We start from the raw sequence: 20,455 nt of genomic DNA on the forward strand, positions 1-20,455 counted from the left end.
CTGTAACAGGAAAATAATATATGGTTATATTTTTACCATATGGCCTAGGGTAAGGCGAGAGGGAGTGCCAGACTCTTACTGATTAAAAGCCACTCCGTTCCTACTCCTGCTCGTTGAGCTGGAGCCCTGGTAACCCGCTAGGTAGTCCGCAGCTCCGGGGAAGTAATGCCTTACATGGGGTTTGGAACCTAAAAATATTGCTGCTCGTTGAGAGGTTTGAAATCCAGTTGCTTCAGAATATTTAATTCAGCCACCTTCTTGAAACGAAGTTATTTTGCTCTTATCGAAATATAAAATTAAAAAAAACATAACCCTCCTTCTGGCGCAGTCGGATAAAAATGAAACAATTTCTTTGATAAATGCTTGACATTGTATTTATTTGGAAACATTTACAAGAATCAATGTTTTTAACAATATTTAAAGTCCCATACTTAGTATGAGGTCGGCAATTGACGTAAACCTATGTTTTCTGTTACCAATTAATTCAATAATGTACAATACTTAGCACCGTTAGTACTAAATTAGACTAGATTTTATAATTTCGTTAATTTATTTATTTACAAATTTTACATAATTACAATTATTTGGTTGAAAAAATGGACGCGGGTAGTCAATTTACAAGGAAATTTATATTTAATCCATTGCGTGTTTTATTTACAGGGTACGTGGAAGGGTTTCTTCAGGAGACGCAATGGAATGCAAACTTAAATGTGGAAGATAAGACAGGAGTTTGTGGGTGTTTTGTTAAACGAGTTGAGAAAAAATATAGAAGAAAGAAGAAGTTATAGACAAATTTCTTTTAAGATTTCTAGACCTCATGTCGTCAGTTAAACCGTGTCTGCCTCAAACTCAACCAAAAAGGTCACAATACAGCAATGACCAAAAATGAAACATCGTACATAAAACCGCTTCTCCACTGCGGCGCACACGTTTCCAAAACGATGCATTTATATGTCCAGTGTGTATTAAAATGAAGTAGAATATTATCTGCAGCCGCGGCGCGACGCGGCGTCTGCACGGATGCGCGGTTTTATGACGTCATCGTTGCACGCGCCCCTTGACACAGACGACAGATTTCATGTGCTAAGTTATGATTAAGAGGCGTTTATGAAATAAAGGGACTAACATGCTGTTATTTGAAATATTATCTTTGAAAACCAGGGCAAGGACCACTTCATATTGTCTGAAAAAACTAAGTTTGTTAGTTCATCACACCTAAATTGAAATATTGATTTTATGATGAAATCTACGAATAAAAAAGTGGAAGGAGGATAGGGAGGTCTTTGATTCCAGTGGGACGATCGTAGCTGAGAAAAAAAGATGACACCTGATGATTTAGACTTCATTTCACACCGACAATGACACCTGGAGTCCTTGGAGATTTTGGACTAATTTTGATCTAGACAGCAAACCAATAAACTATGTATCTACATCAATTTTTATACAAAGTAATTTAACAAAACAACCACAAAATCAACCGTGAGTTAACGTAAAATTTGTTAGAGTACTACATACGAACGCGAGTAGACATTTACTTACATAAATAAAGTCATACAAACTTAATACTAAACGTTTTAGTTTACTAACACGATCCGTTAATACAATTACACTTTTGATTATCTTGAGCAGATGAAATTACAAGTTAAGGTTATACCTCCACTACAAGCTATTTGCTATAGTCAAAATATAGCTTGATTATTTGTATAGTCATTCAAATTACAGAAGCGTTTCGTTTAATTAACCGTTCTCAATAGTTTTAGTTTCATTTTAAGATGTTGACAATAAATAATAAATATGATTCCAAGGCCTTTTCAAATATCTTCAAATCCTCGATTTCGCCACGTGGTATGTGCAATAGACTATATTGCCATTATAAAATAAGTTAAAATTCAATTTATTAATTATAATGGTTATCGGCTAACTCACGTAACTTTTGACGAGGAACTTGCAACTACCGCCGCGTCGTATGCCGCGGAATGCTGCTAATAAATATGAGCTATGCATGACTTGAAATTAGTCAACTTGTCAAACAGTTACATATAGACATTACAAACAAATTGTCATCACAATTATTTTAAAACTAACAACAATATAACAATAATAATTAAATATCAACGCTGTGTAGCATAGCTTATAGCTTGTAGTGGAGTTGAAACTTGACACACAAAACTCAATTACACAGAGTACATTAGAATTGTTTACAAAAATAATTTATTTTAACAATATTCTCGCTAGTTACATCCAAGAGTATTTGTAGTTAAATTAACGTTTCATTATTTGTACTGAGACAGCAAACAATTAGACAATCAAACAATTAAATAAGTAAATTAATACTAAAGTAAATAAATCTTTGTTTTTGAGAAGAATGGAAGGTTTTTATTCTGTAATTGATAGTAATTATTTTGATAACTTTAATTTAAATACAAGACAAAATCAGTTAAATGATTCAAATGACAAACTAGAACACAACACATTTACAATGAACACAAAAAGACCCCAATCGAATGTATCCGACTTCTCCGACAAACGCACTAAAATCACACTACACACGCCAATGATTGTCACTAATACAATGTTGACAAGTGACAATCATTGGCGGCGGTACAACCGGACAACTGGTTAGCTTGTCATGCGTGAACTTGAGAGCACATAATTCCGACAACGTTATAACCAGTTGTGAGCATTCTACAACGACTTAACAGAGTTAAATAACTGTTAGTGCGTTAACTGTGGATAAATGTTGTCGTTCAAGTTAACGACACGTCGCGTGTGGCCCGTGTAGGGTTAGGAAGGTGGCGGGTGGGCAGAGTAACGCCGTGGGCTTAGAAAAATATTATGATATTTTTAGTATCAATATCAGTTCAATCAGTTGAACATGGAGAAGGTTCGAGTTCAAAACAAATTAGTTGCCTTGCAAAAATTCACACGATAATTTAAATTCTGTATAGCCAATTGCTGTATAACCATGGCTTGAAATGGTATTGTATTTTAGTTAGGATAATCCAGTACTAATGTTGACGTTAACTACTACGGAATGTGCGTGTATATCTTTTATATTAATTGTACTAATTATAATGGTAAGATCAATTAATTATTTTAGAAATAACGAATAATAATTCAGCATTTTTAAAGGTTGGTTTATAAATTGTAGTGTCAGTCATCAATTCCGCGTCAACCCGTCACCTTCATAGCTCCACAGCCTCAATTCCAATTGATCGCCCAAACCGACCAACTTGCCCATTCCGGGAATCAATCATACTACAGTTTGCCCACAATCACTAACGTTTGCTCTCAATGCGACTATTTGTTACTTTTCGACCCGAAAATCGTCACTTTTGTGTAACTTTTCAAAACGTCATGTTGACTTTTTCGATTGTTAAGTACGTTAAGTGGTGTGACAATGACTTGTCAAAATTTGAAGTGTACTCGTTGTAATTTGTGTGTTTTTAATTGTTTTCGGATCATTCATAATTCTAAGAATGTTTGTCATGTTCTTTTTTATGATTTTGAAGTTGAGTTTAGTAAGTCTTAAACAATTTCAAAAAAGGAGGCTCTTTGATTGTATGAGTTTGTGCGCAATTATCTGTTTGTAAACCTATATTGATTCGGTTTTCAAGTATTTCAGAGTTAGGATAGATTTTAGGTACATTAATTAAAAAAATGAGGTTCGCATATTAACTTTTGACCGACAGTACAGCTTCAATACTGTGTAAGTCGTTGACTTTTACGTCTATTTGTTGACACCGAAGATAAAACCCGAAAGATTTACCATACCAGAGACAATGTAATGCGTTACCCAATCCAGCGTTCTTATTCGGAACAAAATCATTACGTTAAGAATAGTTTAAGTAATCATTATACTTTAAATACTAAGAACCTCAGTTAATGTGTTATAGATAACAGTAAGGAATGTCTTCTGTCAATTATTTTTAAATACCCTTTAAAGTCTTAATCAAGCCAAACCATTCTTCTAGAAAATAGTCAATAGTCCAAAATAAATGAGTAGAACGAACAATGTAAAAACTACGTTTACTTATCTATCTAGTATTTACAATAAACCGACCGACGGCATACCAAGCGTATCACATACAAACATACAATTAAAATTCATAAATCTCTTACAAAAATGTCGTTTTTACACTATTAAAGGAACACAGTCAATACCATAAGAATAAGGACATCGTATAGAAGCGTAACTTGATTTATTTATTTAAAAAAACAATATTTTTTTACCTTTAAGCAATTTCTCATTTAATTTTCTACTAAAAACTATTCTGAACAAAGTAAATGTTACTCCAGAGAATTTTAATCACATTGTGGAAGGTATTGTCAAAACGATCAAGACAGCGACCAAAGAAATTGACATACACTAGGTTGTTTTTCCACCAGAGATGTGCGATGCTATATATGTAGCTGTGGATGCGTTTAGCTTCCACCAAGGTTATTCATTGGTACACATAGCTTAGCACTGATGGAAACGGATTCAATTAAACTATTTTTTAAAGATGCGTGCTATGGATGGGTAGTAGAGAACTATACTAGGAAACTCAAGCTGCGCATCTTTCTATTAGTAGCAGTGGAAACAGTCATGTAGTTTCACAGTTTAGCTATTACATCTTCGTAACATAGCTACATAGGACATCTCTAGTGGAAAAGCACCCTAAAGGTACCAAAATGATATCACAAGAATATTACACTACATTTAGACTCCAAATACGTGTTGATTACCTCCAAAGCCAATAACCCAAAGTAACATCAAAGAAGGAAACATCAATACAAATCGTTAGCAGCTTCTATTTCAGATTCTTTATTCTTATGTCAATACTTAGTTTAAAGTCTATGTACAGAGGATGGGTAGACAACTTTATATACAGCTCTCTTGCACACGATGCGAGGTCGTCACGACTTCGGGTCTGAGTCGGTGGGCTGTCAGTGATGACGTCACGCCTGTTGCTGAACTCGGGCTGCACGCATTCACGCCTTTGTTGACGCGTCCTAAACTATGATAAGACTGGAAGGGAAATTGTGTGTTAGTGTCGTGGTTTGTTTTGTAGGTAAATAGAAGTGAAATGTTTTTCTGGAATAACATAATTAAAGTTTTTAGTAAAGGAAACCTTCATTTCTGCTGCTAGTAAAAATTATTTCCAGTCTTATAGAATTTCAAAAATTGACGATAGTCAGGGACAACCCAAATATTGGCTGATCCCAGACTAAAATGACAATTATATTGAACACAATAGAGTTTGCTATGCAATATTTAAAAATAAAAGCAAAATCTCATACTCACACTAGTTAAAGGTATTCTATAATCTTTTTTCCTATAATCTGTGTAGTAGGCTCCCCCGTCGGGCTCCGAGCGGACGTCCTCGCCGCTGAGCTTGGTGATCTTCCCTGAAGAGGGGGGGCGTTGGAGACTCATGTACCCGTTGGATACTGGCCTCCGTTCTGTGTGGAAAGCACTTTGGTTAAGGATTTGTAGTGGTTAGGTATACCTCCCCAGATGGAAAAATAAGAGAGTCACATACAATAGATAGATAATCAAAACGATTAGAGAAGGCGAATATTCCGTTCTAAAAACAGTACAGTTTTTTATGTTGGAAAGTCTTTGCAAAAATACTAACGTTTTGAAACAATAAATTTAAATTAAAGAAATTTCAAAAACAATAGGTACATTATATCAACACACCTAACCAACAGATCAAAGGCAAGAGACTATTCAAGTGTGTCGTAAACCTTTCTATCTCAACTCACCATATAAACTGGGAATAATATCAGGGTCTGCATCATCAGCGTCTCTTGGATCAGCTGTGTGGAGCAGCGCTCCTCTTGCCGTGCGCTCCCTGTCTCCTCGGTCCCGAGGCTCAGTGCTGCTGGCGCGGGACTCCGCATCTTGCTTCACAGGAGTCGGGCAGTGAGGTGCTCGTTCTACGTACATGGCTTCACTGTTGGAGACAAAAGAAAATTTGATGAGAATTATAGTACAAAAAAATGTTTTGATATACGATGGTGTAAGGGCTTCAAGGTCAGGTCAGGTTCGCGCATGTGGTCCCTAGTTTAGTCAACTTTTGTATTAATGAAGGTAGCATGGGTTTTTCAGTTCCAAAAATGTTTGAGTAGCTACATGGAACTTATTTTATGTGTGGTAACATACTGACCAAACAAAATGATGAATTCTTAATCTTTGCCTATTCATTCAGTAAATTGTGAACCTGATGGTTCGTTGAATTAAACAGAAATACGATTTAGTTGCACACGAAATCTAAAGCTTCTTGAAACCTAACCATAGTAAGGTGCCTTAAACCATTATTTCCATGTTACCAGGTAAACGCCAATTTTCGTAATAAAGTCTAGGAAAATTGATCATGGCTTTAGTCCATTGTTTGTTGGAAATTCACTTCACCATTAGTGACGTAAAGTACCTTAGTCTATGAAGCGCTAGGTTGTAATGAAAATGAATAGCCTGAGGCCTGATGAACAGCTATTGTTTCGGTTGTGGACAAAATGGCATATTGCAGAATAAACCGCTTACGAAGTATTTTGGTGTTCATAGTTGCACGCACGTACCTACCTGCTAAACTTTGTCAATGTATATTTAAAAATATATTTAAAGATTTGAAGATTTTCGGTTCTTCTCCCTATGTCCTGACTTATTCTCGGTGTATATCAATCGACCTTCTTTCTATCTTTAAACTAGATTTATAATAACATAACTGGCGATAAATGTGCAACTCTGCCTACCACTTCAAGGATGAAACGGTGTAAAGTCTCCTCATTAAATATGCATGTGCATTAATTACAATCACGTGGTCGTGTGGTCCAATAACGCTATTTAATTTATCAATTAAAATTAGTGATTGGCCGGTTTCCCGGTCGGCTGGAGCTCAAGGAGTTGACAAGGTAATTGCGGCCAGGTATTTGTGGTCAATGATAATTATGGAGACAATGTCGTGGTTTGTAATCTGGAGTTGGGAGCAGTAGTATTTATTGGACTGTTATTGGTAGCAATTTTAAAAAAACCTCTAATAACTAAATAACTAACTATCTACCAAAACAATTCTGGCACTTTGTTTTGACTTTTAATAAATTAAGATTTTTTAATGGAACAAGCCGGCAAACTATCAGACTGATTACCTGATGTTATGCAATCACCGCTGCCCATGGACACCAGAGGCGTTACAAATGCGTTATCAGCTTTTTGGAGGTTAGGAATTTAAGGGTTGTTGAGGAATCGGGGATTTGTGGTTTGTTTCACGTCAGTTTTTTGTGCGGGCGTGATGTCACTCCTGTCTAGCAGGCCCATTCGTGCCGAAGCATGGCTCTCCCGCACTTAAATGCAAAGATGCATTCAAAACATGATAAAAAAACTGAAAGTCGTCGATTAATCTTTACCATCGGCCAAAAAATATGCGGAACAAACGCGTAAAATTCTCTTCATCAAATGATAACTTACCACTTGCCTTTAAATGTATTTAAAGGCTCCACTAACTGTAAAGATATCATCAGTTCACCAAGTCCACCACGACTACTCACTATTATAGGCAAATAAAATTAAAATAAATAAATGAAAGTTCTATTACTTTCCATCTTGATTACTTCCAAACTGCTACAATACAGATTTTAGTTATTCTGACATGTTTAACACCAATTTTAGCCATGAACCCATATCAAGTGGCGTGTTGCGTGCTGTTGTTCCGAACTACATATTAAACTTAAAGAAAACTTTACAAGTAGCTATTACTAAGGTTTTACGTCATATGCTGATTTCTAGTTTCTAGTAGACTTGGGTGGCCTTAATCTGTTAATAATAATTCTTATGGCGAAGAACAATATGGAATTCTCATTGGTCTCATGAAACCTTTACTGATATCATTACGTACAAGGTATAGGGAAACTTTAAATGGAGTAGGGTGTTTTAGCTCCACAAAAATAAGCTCCATTTTACTTTTCACCACCAAAAAATGAAATACCAAACTGTGCTATCTGCTGCAAGGGTGCCCACTGAATATCAGTATTGGGCGACTTGTGTGCCCAGCTTATACAGAGAGTGTAACGCATTGATGTCTATTTTTATTTGTATTTATGCTGCATCGTGCTTGGTGCTACATAAATGTTTTTATCTTTCTTACCAAAAATGAACAACAGACTTGACCAACTCCAATAACCAACAATTTACAAATGATTTTTAAGAGCAATAGTCATTCGATATAAAAAAATATTGCCTAAACACCATTCATACATTACAAGCATACGAAAAATAAATCTTTACAAATATTACATTCTAGCGGACGATGTTCTATTAACTCTTATATCACTTCATCTCACGCTCAGCGGTGCGGAATGACATCTATCAGTTATTCCTACGAATCAACTCGACGCTACTTACGGTACATGAGTCCGGGTTTAGAAACTACTTTCAATAGTAGCTTTACAAGTTTCTTGTAAAAATATGAAGAGTATTAAACTTATACATAAGTTTTGTGCAAATAAAGTACGATTAAGTATATTTTTTTTGGATTCGTGACATGAACATTATTACGTAAGTATAAAATTGAAATGAATCGGTTAATGTGATGCTAAGCGCAAATCTCGAGAATCCGGCCAATCACAGCGCCGATCGCGCTCTCGTTTCGATTACTTTAAAACATAAAGCAAACTCGCACTAAGAGTACCTACAGCTGAACCGACTTCGTTAACTCCTATTTGTTGAGTTTTTTATTGTAAGGAGAAGGTTCTTACGTAAGATAAAAAAAAAACACGAAGATTAGCAGAAAAATTTCCAAAGCTCAGCAGTACTTTGCCCGACCTGGGAATCGAACCTGAGATCTTTTACCCGGCAGTCGCGCTTGCGACCACTCGACCAACGAGGCAGTCATATTATGAATAATTATGGACATTTTATATTTTGGTTAGGTACTATATTTTATTTACTGCATATTGTATATTTTGGATACGATTTTTGATTACACTATAGGTCAGTAAAACCAATCAAATTGTATTCAGAACTATCCACAAAACGATGATGTGGTGGTGCATAGAAACCTTAATTTACAGGCTTCATCCCGTCTCTCGGGTGTAGTAAAGTTAAATCGATTTCAAGTTCTCGATTTTGAATCAGTCGAGTTGAGGCTTGTAATTTGACTTTTGAACTAGTTTCCAGTAATAGTTGCATCCGACATCGAAAGGCTTGTAGTGTGGATTTGTAGTTATGTACTTTACTTGTATATTAGTAACTGGTAGGTACTCTTTAGGTCATAATAATTATCGGTTCTAGGGTGGTTACCCTAGAAAATTAGAATCTCTTTATATTTGGTTAAATATAAAGAGATCTTATCTATCTCATCTGTCAGTTTTCTTATTAGGAACAGAATTTTCGTATATTGTGTACGGAGCCTATGACATAATTGCATATGTAGTAAGGTACATAGGTCATGGGGACCCGGAGTTTTAAGACGTTCGTTTCTCAAGCATGAGGGTGTGGAAATCCATGCTATGGCACGAATGGTCCTCAGAGATATTTCTGACCGTGGTATTCCACGGCCTCACAGAAAACCGACGTCAAACAACTCTTGCGTTGTGAATCGTTGTAAGTGAGGGTACCGGAGGCCTAATTACTCCCCTTCCCAATCCCCGAATAACCGTTTAATTCGTAACCACCTACAAGGCCGGCAACGCACTTGTAACACCTCAGGTGGTTCGTATAAAACTCGTTTACTGGCTTGTACCATAAAAAAAATCATCCTGAATATGAGAGCTATAAACTACTCCAGCTTACCTCAACGGTGCATGCTTAGCAGGCAGATGCCGATGTCTGGCAGCGTGTCGTTTGTACAACACAGCCAGCACGCCACACACTGCAGTCGCCAGCAGAGCCGACATCGCTGCTATGGACGCCAGCACCGGTGACATTCCAAGTGCACTACCTTCTCCTGGGGACAAAGTAATTTAATTATACAAGTTTAAATAAAGTAAGAAGTGCTTGATAGTAAACTTCTTCTTGATCCTGTGCTTATGTTAAGTAATAAACTGTCTGAAATACGTTTTTGTTCCATTCTTACTTTGTTAGGCGTTATTGTATCAAAGTCTCTTTTTTTTCATAACATTCTTTGGCTACTTAACTGCTGTTCAAAGGTAGTCGTCCACAGGCCCGCGTTGTACGCATCGCACGCAACGGAATTTAGTTTGTCTTGTATAGAAACTCATACAACTGCGTCCACTGATCCGCATCGTACGAACCGCATCATCAGCAATGCCTACATGCGATGCGTACTGATGCGTGCAATGCGTATAATGATGGCTTGTGGACGCTTACCTTTAAGCCCTATCTTCTGGACCAGAAAGAAATTAACATCTTGCACAATCACTAGACAAAGGTAATATTTGAATAGTACTAAAACCCTCTAAAACAAAGAAATTGTAAAACCCTAAACAAATTAACAGAACTCAAGCAAACAAACTTAACAATCATTTCAAAAGCAAGTGAAATGTGACAAATGTAGTATTACTTTAAAAAAAATATAAAACACGCCATTTTAAATAGAAACGTGAATGTAGCGACGCGATATGCTAATCCCTTGAGGGTAGGCGCTAAACTTACAATAAATTACTACGAACAAATATTTGTGGAATTTTATTACAAGTTGCTTTAAAAAAATGAAATATTTCATTTAGACTTTGTGTAACTATTGTGATTTAATTACTTAGGGCTCATGTTTGTACAATGTATTTGAAGTAAGCATATAATTTATTTTAAAATAAATGTTTTTCTGATTTATAGCATCGTATTATTTAAGGGTTGCAAAGCATATAAGCAGGTAGACCATCATTATGATAATAAGACCCCCATTGACACGGATAACACTAGTGAAGTGAATTACCAACGTGTTGTTTCCCAAATTTTACTGGTTTTGTGAATCATGTCCTTTGAGTATAATTAATGATTTATCGTAAATATTTTAAAGCTATAATACGAAATTAAACAACAAAGCGAATCATTGAAACAAAATAATCTTTAGAAGCATTACTTAACAAAAACTTCTTGTATCAAAATAAAAAGTAGGAAATTAATTAAAAAACTAACAGATTCTTCACAGAAACAAAGACAAAATGCTAAGAAAATAGAATAAGTAAAGAAGAGCTAAGTATCTTATCACAACTAGCCAGAGTTGGCAAAGAAAAATAAACTTAATAACAACTATAAAAAAGGAAACTTTCCTCCGTTGTTATTTCCAAGTTTGTACCGAGATTTAAAAAAGACAACTTGCGGCTTTTTCGTTATGTTTATTAAAATGTGGACTGTCAGCTTTGAATCTTAAAATGGTAGTTTTATTCATTACTGCTTCATCTTTTGTTTACAGTATAGTCACAGTATAGTAAACACATTTTTTTCTTATCGTCGGGTATCGTAAGAACTGAACAAGGGACTACTTATTTAAGAGAAACTGCACAGCAATGTTCTCTGACAGAACTCAACTTTAATTAATAATTCAACGTCACGCATTTTATCTCCGAAGGGATAGGCAGAGATGTACATTGCGGCACGTAATGCCTTTATACAATGTACACCCACTTTTCACCATTAGTGTTATAAGTCCCATATAATAAGGGGTGAGCTTATTGCCATCTACTGGGTACAATTCCAGACTCCGTGCTACTACTGGGAAATTTTTGAAAAACCGAAAAAAACCGAAAAAACCCTAGTAGTACTTTGCCCGACCCCGAGATCCCTTGTCTAGCAGTCCTTTGTGCGAGCACTCGACCAACGAGGCATAAATAATTCAAATAAGTAGTAATCCTATTCTAAACACCAAACTATTTTTAAATGGTTAGTTAATAACGATCGATGTCTAATTATTGTAATCTTATCTCGAACTAAACACTATATTCCAAACTACAAATCATACCTCAAAAATTACCTTTACAATGCCCTAATCTCTTAACAAAAGACTTGGAACTATAAACAGCCAACCACTGTAAATTAAACACGCTATAACGCTCACACACACGTCACTAAATAAAGCTAGTTTCAAGCAAACCAGGCTCCAAATTAGGCGTTTTATTGACCAGCAAAACACAACCTGTACTTATTAAAATTTGCGGTCATTTCCCTCTGTATACGGCAAAATCAAAATGGTTATGAACAGTGGTCACTGCATAAAATACTGCTAAAGCATAGTTACTACGCTTTTATAAACTGGCCATGCGGTTTATGACAGAACTTTACCGTAAATATCTATTTTAATTGACCACTGACTCTCTAAACGTGGTTTGTGTGAGGGATCATTTATATTACACGATATTTTCTATTATATTCAATTAGTAAAACTGATAACTGATTTTGGTCCTTTTACAATCAAAGGACCAACTTCAATTTTGTTCCAGTTTTGACCGAAAAAGCCTCTCAAAAACTGTTACTTAGAAACGCGCAACGTCACGTCTTTTATTCCTGTACCCTTAGTATAAGTTTGCTTTAATCGAAACGAGAGCGCGTTCGGCGCTCTGATTGGCCGAGTCGGATAAACCAACCAATCAGAACGCCTATTCACCATTTGTGTTACAAGTCCCATGTAATAGGGAGTGAGTGTTACTTAGAATTAATCTATTTTAAAAAGTCTAACCCACATCAAGTCAACAACACTAACAACTAAGTTCGTACGTATAATTAGTGGGAAGACCTATACGTATGAAAAATTCTTTAAACTCCACCCTAACGACCTCCATATAGTTCGTCGAATAAACAAGCAAGCAAGTCTTTTATTAACTCATTTCGCAATCAAGGATTGTGAAATGAAACCTGCGCACGTTAGCGTGACCACGTTCTTAAGGCTCATTTTCCTATGGCATTTACTTTGGCGATATCTAGAAATTAAGCGTTAGGTTGTTGGTAGCCTAGATTTTATTATAGTCCTTACCAGTGAATTAGATTTGGAGTTTTGATACAGAAGTTCTGATAATGTATGGTTTGGGTAAATTATACTCTGATTTCATTAATGTATTTTACACAGAGTTAGGTCTGGGGCTACTGTAATTTTATCAAAAATCTGTGTAATAATTGGATTTAGTTTCCTGCCTGGGAATTTTTAGCTTTGATACTAAACAAAAAGACATTAGTAACTGTTAAGCTAACTATCTAGCAATAAACTTACTTTCTATTATAAAAATAAGTACAACTAACATTCGTTTTGAAAGTAGGTGTTACAACTGTCAAAGTGATAATTTCTAATTTACATTTAAATCTGCAAACTCTATTTCTGTAACACCTTTAAAATGTAACAAGAAGTTCGACTGGAATCTACCTTTCCTATCTAAATACAAAGTTTAACGAAACAGAATTTCTCAATAATGTTTGCAAGTAATAAAAACCGTGAACTCAGTACAAAGCAATACTTTATAATGGTTTAAGAGTTCGAATTGGATCGCAAATAAGTAAACAATTTCAGACTTCTGACTGTTAGCACTAGAAAGAAATAGTCAGAAAATCAACTATGTGTTTTATAAAAGCTGCATTGGTAAGTTCAACAGATGTCATTACAAGGTTTGCTTATTAATTAATGATCAATATAAAATTAGTAGTTACAGCATTTTGACAATCGATAATTGTTACATTATTTATTTATAATAAAATAGTATAACATTACAGTTTTATAACATTACATTTTAGTATATTATTACATTAAGTACTGAATAGTATAGCCGCAATACTATTGTACAATGTAACCAAAGAAAAATTGGTCCTTTGATGCGTAAAACTACAAAATATAAATCGTAATTGGTGATAGAAACGTAATGGTACTATAAGGATAAATAAACCATATTTTAGTGGTAAATCGAATGACAATAGTAACAATAGCATTACACATAATTTTCCAAGTAAATTCAACAACCAAATCAAGTGAGCCTTCTGAACTTCAAATATTTATTTGCTCAAGCTCTTATGTGGGCGTTTTTCTGGAGCGTGAGAACTGCTTATTTGGAGGTAGCACTTAATAGCGAAGAAAAATAAGAAATAGCGACTTGAGTGGGTATTAAGTTCCAGGATCGGTGGAAAGACTTCGATGCTTATGTGTATACGTGGTGACATTTCCAGCTAAAAGATACACAAAGACCTCTCGTTGTTGAGAATGCCTTCGTAATGTGAGGTCAACTTATACTGGTGTTGTAGAAGTGAAAGATATGAATATAGTACTTAGAATTTAGAGCCGTTAGCGTATATGTGTTAGATTTTATGTAACATGTTTCTGAGTATTCTTATATTTATTTTGAATAGTAATAGTCTTATCGCTTATTCTTGTCAAATAAAATAGTACCTATTACATTATTGTCACTGTTTAAGATGTAATATGTAATGATTATCACAATTCACGAATATAATTTTATTATTTATGTAACATCTTGTAACAAAAATGTATATCATTCTTCATTAATTCTTTCTTAAGAATGATACGAAAAAAAGATAATCATACTACCCCATAAACTATCACAGTACTTTATTTTTTTTAACTTACCCGTGAACTTAGCTTGTCCTTTGAGCGTGACAGTTTCAATAGTAGACACATCACTCCTTCCTTTAGCGTTGACTGCATACAGGTCGATCCTGTAGCTGACTCCTGGTGGAAGACCACGGATCTCGAAGTAGGGAGGAGTTCTGTTTGTGGAGACGTTGTAGCGGACCTAAGGAGAAGGAACATTCATATCAGTACCTAGTTAAAAAAAAATTTCTATGACAAAAATTCACCCTAATATAATTATGCTATCGGCTTACTCATGTAACTGTTTGACGAAGAATTCGACTAGTTTCATCCTCGTCAAACAGTTAAGTGTTTGACGAGTAATTAAACAAATATTCACCCCTTACAAAATAGGAAAAATACAATATACATCAATTAAGAACAATTAAAAAAAAATTAAGAAGTTAGAAGAATTGTAACAAAACATGATGTCATTTAGAATCTAGAGCAGCATCCTGGCAAATTCACAGAGCGCATCACTGTGTATCAGAATGGAAAAAATAAAACTACATTTGTAAATGTAATTAAGCTCTTATTGTACACAATAAGTATAAATGTCTTGAAATGAGAAGACGACGTTAAATAACAACAGCAGCTGGGAGCTTCGCTATGACCTATTTTCTTTGTTAGTACTCAATTGTCATGTTACAATAAACACTAGAACTATTCTGAGCTAATTCTCTTTGCACAAATCTGCAAGCAGTTATTTTAATTAAAGTTTAATTTTATAATAAATTTTCATTTTATTTTATAATTTCAAGATTATTTCTAAGGCTCTGGACAGATGGATGCTACTGCAAATTGCAGTTCGGATGCAGTTTGAATGCAGTTGACACGACTGGAATAGAACCACAAACCAAACGTGCAGCTCGATTGCAGTTCTATGGCATCCAAACTGCATCCGAGCTGCAATGCAATTTGCAGTTGAAAAGCAGTCCATCTATCTAGAGCCTAAGTATTTGGCTTTAAAGTATAATATCGTTGACTATAACATTATAGTAAAAAAGAGCTATGTAAAAGGGAAGCGTATTCGGGAAGGATGTAACAGCATTAGACTTTTTGATTTTCTATAATTCTCAGTAATAGATAGCCTAGAGTCTGATACTCCGTTTTGCAGTTAGCTAGAAGCTCACCTTTATCACCTGTGACTAATACAGGCAAAGAATGTACTACACCCTTTCACGTGATTTTATTTATGGCTTAGACATACATTTTTTTTTAACAGTAACTTACAATCAGTGAAGGCAATTCCAGCAGTTCCATGAGGAAGGTCTGAGGGAGGCCACCATCGAAGTTCTCCACGCACTCCACGTTCAACGAGTCTATGCTCTGGTTGGCTACCGAGCAGTTCTGCAGGTGGAATGGACGTCCTGGGAGAAGGAAACACAATTAAAATCGAAGATATATATAGGTATAGTATGACTCATAAACCAAACTGTTTTAGTTTAGTAACCTGAAAATCTGTAGGTACAATTGCAGGTAGGTGTTGTTGTAGTGGTTGGGTAGGTGCAAGTGTAGCATAATTTTTAACTTTTCCTAAGAAGACTTGAAATGTTGCACAATATTTATCAGTAAGGTGGCACTATAAAGAATAAAGTGACAAATAGTTTCTCCGATTTTATTCAACAAAAGAAGCATTCTTGGGGAAGTTTAAGTACCTACTCAAATATATGTCATTAGAACCATATTATTATGTATCTCACCTGCAGCAACCAGCTGGAAGAGACAGGGTACTTTCTGCTGCCCTACCGCGTTCTCTCCATAGCAGGCCAGGGTTCCATACTCCATGTCAGTGGTTGGAGTGTAGTTGAGGGTCGACGTGTGGCCGTGACTGCTGTATAACCTGGACAATTAACAAAACATAATATTAGGTATGTAGGTAGGTGCGTGTGACATGTTTTAATGTAACCAATTACAATAATTTGATGATTCATAATGCAGCAGACGACGATAGCAGTGGACTGTAATAGATTGTTATTGATGTTGTACTAATAATTTACAAATTTAAATTAAGTAAATTAATGATGAACATTTCGTTACCGATACCAAAGTATGTGATGTATGATGCCTACGTATTTTACCAAATATTATGTTTGTAACATATTTGAGACTAAAATATGGCCTATAATATAATATCTACAATTTGGCTAATGGTTATTTAATTCCTAGTTTAGGTCATTGCCTCCGCTGAATATTGAATGAGATACGAAATGCTGAAGTGTTAAAGGAAAATAATAGTATTTTCAAATTCAATTTTGTTGGGATCACTTTCAGAATATATATTACAAGCTTACAGCAACTATCTTGTTAATAGTTGCTGTTCTGTTTGTTTGCCCATGTGTTCGCATGTTGCCCCACGTTAGGGATTTTTCCTGTGTCGTGGGTGCATTTACAAATATACAAGTTCACATGAACATGACATCCAGACAGAATTATTTGTGGATCTCACAGAGAGTTGCTCCGTACGGGATCGAACCCGCTACACGTTGCACGGCAGCCAGTAGCCCAGCAAACTCACCCACCATCTATGTATCTAATGGACAATCTAATGGAACATTACTGACAAAAATTACATAACATAATACTCTCTTTTATATTTCTACTAATAAGAACTCCTATAGTTATAACTTACTTTGGTGGCAGTTCCGTTTGTTCACCAGAGTTGTTAAATGTCCAGTGGAAGGAGACGAGTGCTGGGTTCGCGTCCACGGAACAATGTAAGGATACTGTTTCTTGTTTGAGAGCACCAAACAGTTCTCCGTCTCTTCTTTCAGCACAGACTGGAGCATCTAGGAAAGAGGAACATTCGTTTAGTGGCATTGATAATGTGTCTTATTGAGAATTATGTGATAATATTGTGTCTTATGAAAACCATGTAATGTAAGATCTGAAGCGATCAAGAGTATCATGTGTAACACACACAATATTAGTTTAACAGATTGTTTATTTGGTTTTTATTGAGTATCATGAAATATTAACGAATCACTCTCCATTGGTTTAAATAATCACATCCTGTGACATTTTCTCGTCTGTTATTTTACACATAAATAGATACATACTCGTCATTAAAATTTACTGCCGCCCTTAGAGACATTTAATGATTACTTAAACTATTCTTTACTAATGATTTTGTTCCAGAAACAAATGCTAAGGACTGGGTTAAGTAACCATTAAAAGACTGAGTACGACAGTTAGCCGTGATACTTAGCAAATTTAATTACGTTCCATAAATCATAAACACTCACAAACTGTATCCTATATAAAAACAAGCAACACATTACAAGCAATCATGTAAACACGAATCTTAACTTCAACATCATCCAGTACTAAATACTTTCATATAAACAATAAGTAAAGTTCTAAAGTACGACGTATAATATTACATCATCTAACAAGAAGGGAAAAGTTGGGCATCGTTATAAAACTGCACCTCTGAACACTTGGCCGGCACTTTTAATGATAAAGTCTGACCTGTGACGTAGAACTAGTTTAACTGGGGTTGATAGCGTTTCTGTTTAACGTTGGGGTTCTTTGTAATGGAACTTGGTCCTTTGGTACGAATTTGGACGAAATATTAATTTCTTGAACTAGTAACCTTTTTTAATACATTCGTGGACATTACTTTTTTTCGTACATTGCCTACAGGCATACTGTCACATATTGTTAAAGGATTAAATAATGTAATGACAGTACAAAAGTCGTCATTCTTTATGATAGTATGAAAAATCGGTCGTCGTGTGGCGTACTGATTTTACGCAAGTGAAAACTGATACGTCGACAGGCTGTTGTATCACTTTTAGATATTTAGACGCCTGTGGTCTTTACTGTCCACGAACGTGTTGAGCAATAAGCAGTGTTATTACTAATCTCATTAAATTATAGTAAAATTCACAAAGAACTAAAAATACCGACCTTATTTACGACAAAAATATTTCTTTTCAGAACATGACTTTCATTTTATTTACATCAAACTAGTTCAAGCCATCTGCTATTAAATAGGGCCGTGTTTATATAAAAAGACAATTTTGGGTCCAACGTGCAACCCCTCATCCATTTTGCAAGTAAATTGCATTTTCTCAGGTTTTTATATCACTTCCGCGGTTGACGGAAACAGGGACGGTTTACGGGTCCCGAGGGAATTTTAAGCTCCCTTTGTTTCGTGGCAACAAATTTTAATATAATTTCGTACAGTTTAAGTGATAATATTTTCGGGTCTTTTAGTTACGGAGCTTGCTCTTAATTGTTGGTTTTTGGTGCGGAAAATAGTTTTGTTAGTGAAGTGGTTTCATTTTGTTGTGTCGGTACATGTAACTGACAGTTTGAGAAACAGTGCTCCAGATTTGTGTGTTGAAAATAAATTCTTTCTTTGGCTTGTAACAGATTTGTTTTTTAATTAAAATACAATTTTCATTTGTGCCATAATTATGGTGCGTACATGAATGCGGACATTTTCCATTTAGAAGCTAGTAATTGTACTACAGTTGTTTCAAAGCCCCAAACCTAATATTCAGACGTTGATTGTTTCAGCCACATTGTTGTAGATTTGAACTTCCATTACATTGTTTGAACTGGCTAACAAAACACTTATTACTTCGCCAATTCTCTAGCCATTATTCAGCCAAATGTCCGCGAAACATCTTTCTCTAAAGCATTATTCAACCCGATCTAGGTCTCAAAGCAATTTAACTGACTCTAAAATGTAGTTATCCTCAAAGTAACATAATGCAGTTAGATTAGGGTTGATGTTTGAACGAAACTACATTAGTTTAATATACTTCTTTGAAATCTTACACTAGAACAGTTTCATTCTTTGAAATTGTAAAATGATACTCAATGCCAATAGTTAAAAAATATAAATATAATTTCAACATTGTTTTACAAATTCCCATTTTTTCTAGAAATCTGTTTACAATTGCGACGAATCTTGATACAAAACAAGAGGTCTATAAAACTGTTGTTTAACCAATATCAAGGGTATAAAGTTTTCATTCGGTGACTTGACCCTTCCTATTTTACTATTTAAAAGGTCGTATGGTGACCAGGTTTTATTATGCTGTTTAGACGTCTTTTACTTTTCCTAGAAGCACATATTGCTTTTTTTGTTTTACGAATCAAAGGACCAAAAATAGCTTCTTTAAAAGATGTGGTTTTTAAACGTTATATAAGTGAAGTATAAGTTCGGTTGCTATTCTTGTATGAGAGTATTTAGAGCATGAACTATTTTAGTTATCTACGTCTAATATTTGGCTTTCATAGTATATTAATATTTGATAATTTTAACTAAAGCAACCCTACCCAAGCTCCCTAGAGACTGGCTGTGTTAAATGCTTGCGCAATAGGAGTCAAAGCGTGTGTTGGAGAAATCGAATAGTAATAGAACGTGTCCATTTATATGTAGAACGTATGTGGTGGACAAAGTGTGGCTATATTGAATGTATTACTTATTTACCTATTCATTATTTCATTCTAGACTAGCTTACTAATACTGTAGTTTGGACTCTCAAAAAATATAAGTATACTTTTTATAAACAAGAAAGATATCAAACATGAAAGCCCTAATACAGCGTGAGTACATTTCTAAAATTTTCAATCTTATTACAAACGCACAGAGTTGAAAATTTATAAAAGAAAGATAGTTGCAAGTAATTTCTCATATGAAAATGCTACTCACATCTAACCAGCAGTGTGACAGGATTGCTAGTCCCTTTCCCTTCACTATTGGCTGCCATACAAGTGTAGTCTCCCGCAGCCGCCCTGGTGACACTCTGCAGTACCAGGCTTTGGGCACTCAGGATAATCCCTGCACCTTCGTTGTGGAAGATTTCTGAGTTCTGTATGGAAAATAAGAAAAAATATTTATAATATATGACATAATGACATAATTATAGTCAGTTGTCACTAATTTGTTAGAAACCAGAAATCTTTGACGTTCATGTTTTATGGAGAGTTCG

The 20,455-nt window shown here is 35.1% G+C and overlaps 1 protein-coding gene across 1 annotated transcript in view; it reads right to left on the bottom strand.

Annotated features, from left to right (window-relative positions):
- Positions 1-4,619: 4,619 nt before the first annotated feature.
- LOC118275455 (hemicentin-1) overlaps positions 4,620-20,455 on the bottom strand; it is a 296,991-nt gene continuing 281,155 nt past the window's right edge. Inside the window, exons 12-20 of the mRNA XM_035593419.2 lie at positions 20,176-20,335; positions 17,137-17,293; positions 16,208-16,347; positions 15,738-15,874; positions 14,502-14,667; positions 9,773-9,926; positions 5,752-5,942; positions 5,288-5,445; positions 4,620-5,011 (exon numbers count right to left, since the gene is read on the bottom strand). Coding sequence (XP_035449312.1) covers positions 4,865-5,011; positions 5,288-5,445; positions 5,752-5,942; positions 9,773-9,926; positions 14,502-14,667; positions 15,738-15,874; positions 16,208-16,347; positions 17,137-17,293; positions 20,176-20,335 — 1,410 coding nt within the window. The 3' untranslated portion in view covers positions 4,620-4,864. The remainder of the gene's footprint in view (positions 5,012-5,287; positions 5,446-5,751; positions 5,943-9,772; positions 9,927-14,501; positions 14,668-15,737; positions 15,875-16,207; positions 16,348-17,136; positions 17,294-20,175; positions 20,336-20,455) is intronic.

The sequence above is a fragment of the Spodoptera frugiperda genome, chromosome 8, assembly GCF_023101765.2.
Source record: "Spodoptera frugiperda isolate SF20-4 chromosome 8, AGI-APGP_CSIRO_Sfru_2.0, whole genome shotgun sequence".
NCBI classification, from domain to species: Eukaryota; Metazoa; Arthropoda; class Insecta; order Lepidoptera; family Noctuidae; genus Spodoptera; species Spodoptera frugiperda.